General features: G+C 52.2%; 1 protein-coding gene across 4 annotated transcripts in view; it reads right to left on the minus strand.

Moving 5' to 3' along the window:
• The window catches only part of Gli2 (GLI family zinc finger 2), a 225,992-nt gene that overhangs the window by 26,187 nt on the left and 189,078 nt on the right, over window positions 1-10,727 (minus strand). For 2 of the 4 annotated variants that reach the window (XM_031380382.1, XM_031380391.1), the window contains 2 exons: window positions 9,107-9,309; window positions 7,675-7,860 (listed from right to left, as the gene is read on the minus strand). In XM_031380382.1, the coding sequence (XP_031236242.1) occupies window positions 7,675-7,860; window positions 9,107-9,309 (389 nt within the window). Of the gene's footprint in view, window positions 1-7,674; window positions 7,861-9,106; window positions 9,310-9,438; window positions 9,799-9,830; window positions 10,432-10,727 lie in introns of those variants that run through there. The other 2 variants (XM_031380402.1, XM_031380412.1) reach the window with 2 other exon arrangements.

Consider the following 10,727-nt stretch of genomic DNA (forward strand, 5'->3'; position numbering starts at 1 on the left):
CTCCCCTCTGTGCTCCCTCCTCTCTCCCCACCCCCTCCCAGGCCTCTTTGGCCTGGGCACACTGATTCGGCTAGGCTGGCTAGCCTCAGCGCTTACAGGGATCCTCTTGTATTGCCTTCTGTCCTTCCACCCCTGGGATTACAGGTGCAGGCCATCCTCCTGCTTCCCACACGGATTCTGGGGATTTGAACTTCTGTCCTCATGCTTTCAAGGCCAAGCCATTTATGAATGGGCCAAATCTTTTTCACCTCACCCCACTCTTTTTCCTTTTTTTTTTTTTTTTTGAGACAGGACATGATGTAGCCGAGGGTGTCCTTGAACTCCTGACTCTTCCACTTATACCTTCCCAGTGCTGAGATTACAGGTATAACCCACTGCATATGGCCCAGGCCTTTTCTATGCTCACGCTTAGGTTGTGTTCTGAGGAATTCAGCATAAGTATTCTACCTATCTATACTTCACTGACTCAAGAAGCCCCCATCCTCCTCATGGGAGGACCTCCATGGCGAGGCCATGTTGCTGTGGACCCAGAGGTCAGAAGTCAGTGGCCCCATTTTCAGTCATGTCCCAAGGGCTTTAAGTTCCCCAACTGAGGAAGTAGAATTGTATCCTGGTCAACTCGGGTTCACCGAAGGGCCTCTCTTACCCAGCTCATTCCCAGCCCGAGCTCAGCAGCCTGTGGGACCCACAACTATTCTCCTCAGCCTCAGTGTCCCCTCTGTCCCAGGCTTGGCCTGGATTCCTGCCCGAAGCAGTCCCCTGAGGCCCCGGGAATGCCTGCCTCTCTCCTGTGAGATCAATGCCATCGGTTTCCGAGCCTCCCCACCCTGCATAAAGAATGAGCATCGGGATGGAGGTGACATCCGAGGCACATTAGTGTCAATATGACAATAAAGCACACAGCTGGGAGGAGTTATAGGGGCTGGGAGCAGACAGTACTTCAATCAGAACATTTCAATCTTCTCAGGAGGGATGGGGAGGGTGGCCCTGCAGTTACACACTGCCGGCATCAACAGCCTAGCTCGAGAAAGTCCCATGCTAAGGACCTGTGACAAGCAGTGAACTCCTCACTCTCCACATAGCCACCAGCAGAGGAGTGAATGACCTTGGATTTCTGACTGGTTCTGTTGTCTTCTCGGTGGCTCAGCTCCTGGTCTTCCTGCTGAAAATCAGGCAAGAGAAGAAGAAAGGACATCGAGGGAGAGGCGGGCCTGTACCGGAGCCTCAGGTCTCTGTTCCCACCCTCCTTCTGGCCTGGGGTGGATGGTAGAATTGGTGTCTGGACCTGTCAGAGGCCTTGCTGTCTTTCTGACCTAGCTAATGTGTCCCACATGTGGGGTGTCCACAAAGCTCACGAGACACTATTGTGGTTCTCAGACAGAGATATCCCCTTCTGTTACGGTTAAGTTTGCCCCTTTGGGGAAAAAGAAAGGAAAGTTCTAGGGACGGGGCATAGCCTACTTGGTAGAGTGCCTGTCTATCATGTATGAAGCCCTGGCCTTCATACCTAGTAACACATAAGTCGGCATGATGATAATTTTATCACTTTAGAAGTAGAGGCAGGAGGATCAGAAATCCAAGGTCATCCTCAGCTACATAGTGAGTTCAAGTCTAGCCTTAATCACATGAGCTCCAAAAAAAGTTCCATTTTGTGATGGTTTGTAGGTGCTTGGCCCAGGGAGTGGCACTATTAGGAGGTATGCCCTTGTTGGAATAGGTGTGACACTGTGGGCATAGGCTTTAAGACCTTTGTCCTAGCTGTCTGGAAGCCAGTCTTCCAGCAGCCTTCAGATGAAGAGGTAGCACTCTCAACTCCTCCTATACCATGCCTGCATGGACACTCCCACCTTGATGATAATGGACTATACTCTGAACATGTAAGCCAGCCCTGATTAAATGCTGTCTTTATAAGAGTTGCCTTGGTCATGGTGTCTCTTCATCAGCAGTAAAACCCTACCTAAGACACATTTTAAGAACCATCCACTTAATCCCCAAAGTCAAGTCAGTTATGAATGCTAAATGCACTGCTGTGCATTGGGTCCTTGACTCCATATTGTTGAGTTGGAGAAGGATCTGAGGGCCTCACCCACCAGCCTTCTGCTCAGGCTGCCTCAAATTTGGCAGATCCTATCTCTAGTGGACACACAAAGCCTTTGGGACGTTCTCTTCTCTGCTGGGTGTCCCTGTTTTGAGACGTGAAGGCAGGTGCTGAGAGAGGAGGCAGTCAGAGGTCAGGTCAGTTCAGATCGGGGCACCGGAAGTGCTTACCAAAAAGGCGCCTGGTGCCTGGCCAGACAGACTGAGGACTTAATGTGGGGTTCAGCTTCTCGCCTAGTGCCTAGAACCTGGTGTGGCATGTGTGTGTGTGTGTGTGTTGTGAACTTGACACAAACTAGACTCATCTGGGGAGAAGAAACCTCAGCTGAGAGACTGTCTCCACCAGCTCGGCCGTAGGCAAGTCCGTGGCAGCATTTTCTTGATGGATGATTGATGCGGGGGAAGGCCCAGATCACCGTGGGTGGTGCCACCTCTTGGCAGGTGGTCCTGGGTTGTGTGAAAAAGCAAACTGAGCAAGTGAGCATGCAGTGTTCCCATGGTCTCTGCTTCAGTTCTTGCCACCAGGATCCTGCCCGGAGCTCCAACCCTTCAGTGATGATGGACTGTCCCCTGGACATTGTAAAGTGAAATAAATCCTGTCTCCCACAAGTTGGTTTTGATCAGTGCTTTATCACAGCCATAGTGAAACCTAACTAGGAGGCATGCTGAGTAAGCAGGCAGTGAAGGAGTGTGCGCGCCCTTTCTTCTGTCAGAGCGTTGAGTAAAAGGGAACTTGGTTAAAAAAAAAAAAATGTAAGTTTTCCATGAGGGGCCTAAAGCATCCTATGGGGTTGGGTTGCAGAAAATACAGCGGTTGGCAGGGGCTTCCCTGGCTCACGTGGTCTACTGAAGTGGAGAAGGAGGAAGGAGCAGTGCCCCGGAGGCAAGTTGGGCAGCGCCCAGCCTTATTTAGCATCTTTCCCAGAAACATAGCAGATTGGGTAATTGGCACAGGTACCCAAACTGGGTGGAAATGCCCCGAATACTTTTAAAAATCTGAAGGTAAGTTTGAAGCTCTGCCTTCAACTGGTTTGGAAAGAGCTGGGCTAGATGTGAGATGGCTGAGGGTGGCACTTGCTGTCAAGTCTGAGGACCTGAGTTCCATTCCCCAGCCCCCACATGGTGTAAGGAAAAAACCAGTTCCCATACAAGCAGTGTGGCGTGCATGTTCACACAGGCGCAATAAATAAATAAAATATGGAACTTAGGAAAAAAAGAAAGAAAAGTCTGGACCTCGCTCAGCGGTGAGGTAATCACGGATAGCGTGTGAGAGACCCTGGGTTCCAACTTGAGAGAAAAATAAAACAGGTAGTATGCCTGGAAAACCCCTGCTGAGAAGCACCAACAGGAGAAATGGAAGATTGCTATGGATTGGTATGGTTTTCTTGGGTTTATAAAACCAGTCCCCAGCCCTCCCCAGTCATGACCTGCCATCCCAGTCCTGCTCAGGTGTCTGGGAATACTGAATTCTGCTGATCTGAATACAGAAGTGGAGAGAGGAGGTGGCTGGGATCAGTTATCCAGCGAGCGGTGACCACCCTTGGGAGTGCGTATTCCATCAGCCCATGAACTCCTCCTGCCCAGGGCCTTCCTGTTTCTTAGACAGGTGCAGCCAATGTTGTATGTTCTGGGGAACACAGCTGTCCTCGGACCCTTCTAGGCCACCCGTAGCTGCCAGCAGCTCCCCACCACCCCCACCCCCACCCCCGTCCACTCCAGTGGTTTCTATTCTAATTAGCTTGCACCTTTTTCTCCCTAGTCTCCTGTGTTGGCCACACCTGACACATCGGGTCTTACAGGCTGTGAGCCGCCCAGCCTAGCAGCAGAACTGGCAGTCTTAGGTGAAAGAAATCCAGGTTGGCTAGCATTGGGTGCCCAGAATCCCGATGGTGCCTCCGGTGCCCAGGACTTGATGCCCAGGATGCCTTTGGTGCTCCACAGCCCTCAAGCCCTCAGGCACGGCAGAGGGGCAGACAGGCAGAGCAGGAAGCAGCAGGGGATCCGCTCTGGGAGCCAGCAATGAGGCGACCGACCAAGAAAAGAGACATTCTAAAGAGACACACCCGTGTCCATCCCATTGGTTAACTGACAACGGACTTGAAATACGTAAGTAAGTAAGTAAGTAAGTAAGTAAGTAAATAAATAAATAAATAAAGGAGTCCCCCAGGAGACTCATGCTGGGAGAAGGAAAGGGCTGAAACCTGGTGGTGGTGGTGGGGAGCTTGTCCCCCAGAAAGAGATTTCACACAATTTTGATAACTCACCAGACCTCTTTGCGGGGACGCTCTGATGGCTAGACCACACCTCGACCAGAACTGCTTAGCCATGCATGCCTCTTGCCCTCCATGTAAACCTAAACAAAGCTTTCTGTTCCTCTTGCCTGTGTGGCCACCATGAATGACCCCCTCCCTCTCTGCTTTTCGCTCCTTCTCAGCTCTGTTTAACTGGCCTATTGAGGATGGCCTGCTGAGCCTGGCTTGTTATTGCTGCCAGGGCCCAGGCTCTGACCCTCACAACTCTGTAAACAGAGGGAGAGAGGGGACAAGCCACGCCCAGCATGCCTAGGGATGATGGATGGGGAAGCGAAGAGGACATGATGCCCAGAGTGGTCTATGGCCTGGGAGGAAGCACTAGGCGAGACAACTAAGACATGGGTCTCTGGCGATCAGGGCAGATTTGAAAGGTTAAGGGATACTGGTAGTGAGAGGTCACACCAGCATTAATTAATTGAGCACCCAGTGTATACAGCAAGTAGACTACATTTACCTTCATTCTACCTTTACTACATTCTCCTTCAGTCAGCTTCACATACCCTGTGTCCCACTCACTGTCCTCTCTAGGCGTTGCTATCCCGGGGAAGATGAGAAACATCAGGAGATGAATTAGGTCCTCTCTGGTGTCTCCTCACTAGTTATCATACTGGCCCGGCCCCTCTGCATCCTGCCCTGCTGCCCTCTGCTGAATCTAGACCTAGCTGCCTAGCCGCCTTCTGGAGGGTAGAGTACAGGGACTGGCAATGGACGGTATGACCCAGCTAGAGCAAGACTTAGAACCCCACCTAGAGCTACCCCCCCCCCCCCCCCCAGGGACGGGGACTTGTTTGCTTGTCCTGAGCAAGGTCCTAACTCCAGCCACAGGAGAAACGCTCGCTGTCATTCCTCTCTCTGTGGCATGCATGGCACTGCGTGGAGGTGCACACCCAGTCAGGCGCTCAGGATGGCTGTCACAGTATGACTCCTGTCTGCCCAGTTCTGCCTCTCCTGCTGTGTGGGCCACCTGCTCAACTTGGTCCCCTAGCCATAGCATCGACGAGTCTGTCCACTTGCCAGTGATGTCCACGGTCTGGCTCTGGACCCTGGAGGGGGGCTTCCCAGCGTGGCAGAAGCTGGCCTGTGGGTGTGACTCTCTGCACTGGATCTCAATATTCCTCTCCTGCAGTGTAGCTGTGGCTGGACTAATCCCTGACCTCACGGTCAAAGGATGGGAAAGGAGCCCCACAGATGAGACTTAATACCATGCGCTGTTGGAACCCTGGACCCAGCATCCTCTTAGGGAAGGAGACACTCAGCAGTATCCCATCAGGGAAGGGCAGGGATGAGCAGGGCAACTTGACCTTGCGTTTGTGGTGGGGTGGTTCTTTAAAACTCAGAGAGGCAGGACCAACCAGAGGAGGCAGGAAGTATCTAGACAGACTCCCTGGAGAAGGAGCACTCTTGGTTCTGTCTCTGTGGAGAGATAGCTCAACTGGAGCAAGGCCACTGAGCAGCGCTGCCGTGGCGGTGGCAGTTGCGGTTGCATCAGGAAACCCAGGAAGGGGGCCTGCGATGTGAGCCGAGACCTGGATGATATGGGCCCACCCTGCCTCTTGCACCCTCGGCGGCCTCTTAACAGCTGCCACAGCCCAGTTTCCAACCTGCTACCCTGCAGGACCAGATGGCCTCTCTGCAGGTCTGAACCCTCCCACCACTGTGGCATGAAGATGCCGCTCCCAAGGCAAGACTGGAGGGTAGCAGCTGGAAGGCGGCACCAGCCTAGAGCTTGGTGGTGTTCCCCGGCGCCTCTACTTAGCCCACATCCCAGGCATCCTTGGCCAGCTCTAGGGTCGCCGGGTGGAGTGGGATCTAGTTGGAGGGGGCAACAGCACTGAGCTTCGGCTTCTTTCCCATGACAGGGGTTGTATGCTGACCCAGGGTCTCACAGTCAGGGGGCTACGACACCCCGTTAAAGCAGCCACCAGGATGGCTTCTAGTGAGAAGGGAGGGCATGGCGTCTGATGGGCCCTTAGGACCTCATCCATCCAAGACTCCAGACCTTCTGCCCTGCAATGCAGCCTAGCACATGCACCGCTCTGATCACTGAAGCCCACCTATCACTTGGTCCTTAGACCCTGGCATTGCCCATGACTCTTTATGATGGTTTGTAACAATTGTTAACTTAGAAAGATCATCATCTAGGAGACACATGTGTAGGGGATGTCCTAGGACGTGCTGATTGGGGTGAGAAGACCCACCCTGAATGCAGGCTATTCTCTGTGCTGGGGTCCCGGACTGAATGCAAAGGAGAAAGTGGCCTGTCTCTGCTTCGTGACTATGGATGTCACACACTCTTGCTACCATGTCATCTCCACAAGGATGGACAGGATCTCCTTAAAGTGTGAGCCACAACCAATACGCCTTCCTAAGTTGCTTTCATCAGGTTTTGTTTACGGCGGGGAGTGAGAGGTTCCATTCTGTGCATGGCACATCTGTGCTGGGAACGTGTCTTACGTCTCTACGCGAGCGTCACCTTTAACTGGACTCACCTACAGCCCACCAATGGGATCTACTGCTGCCTGCCCCGACTCGTGCTCAGATCAGCACGAACAAGATACTTTCAAATGCAACATCAGATCTTTTTACTTCTCTGCGCGTTCTCCCCCAAAACGGTTCCACAGCCTCATCTCACTCCAGCCATGTGCAAAGCCTTAATCAAGTCCCAACTCGTCGGCACAGCCCAGCCTGGAACACTGGCCTTGGTACCGCTCCTGTCTATCACCTGATTTCTACTGATCACACCGGGCTCACAAGCTCAGATCACACTGGGCTCCCAGCAGGAACACAGGCCCTTTGCACCCGCTGATCTTCTGCTGGGACTGCTCATCTCCAAGCCGGCCGGTGGGCTGCCCCCTTCAGTTCTGTGCTTGAGTAGCATCCCCACACCTTAGTGAGGGATACCTTTGATTCTCTATGTCTCAAAACTGTACCCCATTGCCCTAGTATGTGTCCCCATTCCTATTTTGCTCACCCCATTTCCATCTCAGCTCACCGACCCCCGGTGGTGGGTGGTGTCTGTACTTCCCACTGCAGATTCTTCCCAAAAGTTAGGTGAGTGCATTCCATTCTTTGTGTCGACCACAGGGCTCTTGGTCACCCATCCTATTACTTGGGCTCAGTCCCCGTGTCTGGCAGTCAAGACAGCACTGGGATGCAGTGCAGTGCCGACTTCTGTTTGTGTCTCTCTCCTCCAAAGGGAGGGAAGACCCTCATCCGCACCATCTCTGCCCCCTCCCCGCCCCATGTCGCACCCTCTGGTACTCACCATCTACAGGGTTGAGGTAGTCATGGAGATGGGGTGCACTAGCAGCACCCCCACTCTGCATTAGAAGGTCCCCATAGGGTGTGGGGTGGCTTGCCATGAGGGTCATCTGGTGGTAATAGTCTGAAGGGTTGGTGCCTGGGGCAGCGAGGCTAAATAGTCCCCTCTCTTTCAGATGTTCGTGGGCCACTGTCACAGAAGGTTAGAGAGAGGAGCCATCAGAATCTACTGTCCACGGGGGGTGGCTCAACCGTTAAGAGCACAGACTGCTATTGTAGAGGGCCGGGGTTCAGGTCCCAGCCCCCACGCTGCGTGGCTCTCTACCACTCCTAACTCCAGCTCCGGAGGAACCAATACTCGCTTCTGGCTTCTAGGGGAACCTATGCAAACATGCATGTACACCCACATAAACTGAAAATATATAAATAAAATCTTTTTAAAAATGTTTAAGGAAGGGAAAGTAATTCATGTTTGGCCTGGGGTCTCAGCGCTTGACCTCCTAGCCCATCTATCACTTCCTGTGCTCAGTGGAGACCAGAGGTCAACCCTGGGGACCTTCTTCAGTTGCTCTCCACTGTCTCCGAGACAGGGCTTCCCCTTGAACAGGGACCTCACTGATTCCACTAGAATGGCTTACAAGTGAACCTCAGTCCCGCCCTCTAGTGCTGGGATTCCAACTGCTTGCTGCTGGACCCTGTTTATTGATTACTTTCTTTTTAAAAAAAAACTTGGGTCCTGGAGGATTGATTGACTTCATACTTGCCAACTAAACTGTCTCTTCAGCCCCTAGGAAGAACTTAGATCTGAGAGAGTAACTATATTACGTAACTATATTTTATTCACTTCCGGTTCAGATCAACCAGTTCCATGGGCTGGTCCACTCTTTCTCAAGCATCTGAGCCTACTCAAAGCCATCGATCTATCCCTGGGGGATGGGGCCTCAGCTGCCTGTCACTCCAGCTCCAGGGGATTCCTGGGAGTCGGGAGACCATCTGTGTTGACCATCACAGGGACAGAAAACAGATTCAGGCAGCAGCCAGTTCTGCGCTGCCTCCCTTTTGATGCTGAGTTCAAGGAGATATTCCTACACAATCTCTTACTTAATACGGGCTTCCACAGCCTTTGGTGTGTTGCAAGCAGTCGTCTGTCCCTATGATGTGGTTGCTATGGTCTGGATGTGAAACATCTCTCAGTGGCCCATGGGTTGAAAGCTTGGGTCTCCAATGCAATGTACGGAGGTGGTGCTTTGGGGGAAATGACTGGATCATGAGGGCTTTGACCTAATCAAGGCGGCTTTGACCTAATCAAGAGATATATCTATTGATGAAATTGTAAATTTATGTGTTATTGGACGATAATGAGAGTGGCTGTATGGGCTGAACCACCCCTAGCACACCCCCAATATCCCTGCAGCCTTTGCTCCAACACTACTTACCATCAGCAGGACTGAGGCCCCTGGCGGCGGAGATCATTGAGAGTGTGGGGCTGCTGTGCACAGACCGGAGGTAGTGCTCCATATGGGGGTTCACGTAGGGGTGGTGGGCGCTGAAGGGTGATTCTCCAGGGCCAGCGGGGTGTGGAGAAAGCCGTATCAAAGAGATATCTGAGATGACAGGGCTGCCACTTAGGGTGGGAGGCCTGTGGAGGCAAAAGGTGATATTCTCAGAAAGAAGACCCATGGGGTACCAATACCGCTCTAAGAACCCCAAACCACAGGAGTCGCCATGGACGTGTGCAGGCCCCCACAGACTTCCCTCAGAAACCTACCCTTTTAATTTTCCAGGCCAAACTCCCTTAGTCAGCTCTAGCTTAGAGTCAGACCTGGGAAGAATCAGCCAGTGGACCCAGACTGGAAGCTCCACGGGAGTTTGAGAGATGGCTTAGTGGGTAAAGTGCCTGCCTCAGAAGCCTGAGGATCCGAGTTCAGTTCCCAGAGGTGATGGTTAAAACAGGGAGAGGTCGGTATGGGCGTGTAATTCCAGCCACACTGAGATGGAGGAAGAGATGGGTAGACCCTTAGAGCATACTGGCCAGCTAGTCTAACTGCTTGGCAAAGTTCAAGAACAATAGAGACCCTGTCTCAAACAAAAAGTGGATGGCACCTGAGGAGTGACACTTAGACGTGGTGCTCTTGACCTCCACTATTTGTTCACACTCACAGAAAGAAGGCCCCGCATCACTCCAGTCCTTGTAGTAAAACTCTGAATCCTAGAACACGGACAGCACACAGGACCGTGACAACACTAAATCCAGGCATGAGGTCCTAAGAGCTCATTGCTGTCAGACTGAGCAGAAGACCGCCTCTGTAAGAGCAGATGTTTGGCTTCAGTCAGATCACTAGGATTTGGAAGCAGCTGAAGGAAAGGTTCAAGATTCAAGGTAAATCTTTCGGTGTGAGGTGTGTGCACATGTACACATACACGTGGAGGCGGGAGGTCAATCTCAGCTGCTGGCTCTCAGATGTTATCCATTTCCCATGTCTAGCACTGACCTGGAACCCACAGAGGCTAGGCTAGCCAGCTAGTGAGCCTGTGCTCCCCAGCCTGTCTCTGTCTCCACAGGTTTGGGATGGTTAAGCGCATTACACGACACCATGTTCAGATCTCTTACGTCGGTTCTGAGGGTTATCTGCTTGGAAAGCAAATACTTTACCAACTGAGAGGCTGCGACAGCCCAAGGGTGGTGCTCAAGCTGGTGAGCGGAACTAAGATTCAGAATATTGTTCTAGCTCTCCTTAGGTGGCGATGCTGTTCATTCACAGTCCCCTGTCTTGAATCCCCTCAGCAGGCACGTGGGCGCACGGCTTGGTTTCCATGGCTTGGGGCTTGGGATGACTGTGAGCATCTACATTTACGTTGGAGGCTATGGCTTCAATCAACATTTAATGAGTCTTTTGGAACCCCCTGGTCTCCTGGTTTTGGAGACACCTACTCCAAAATCCATCCTCGGCAACTGTGATTCATCTTAATTGTCAATTTGGTGTAACTTAGACTCAGCTGGGAAGAGAGTCTTAATGAGGGACTGTCTACAGTAGGCTGACCCATGGGCATGTCTTT

This window comes from Mastomys coucha, unplaced genomic scaffold (genome assembly GCF_008632895.1).
Source record: "Mastomys coucha isolate ucsf_1 unplaced genomic scaffold, UCSF_Mcou_1 pScaffold1, whole genome shotgun sequence".
NCBI lineage: Eukaryota > Metazoa > Chordata > Mammalia > Rodentia > Muridae > Mastomys > Mastomys coucha.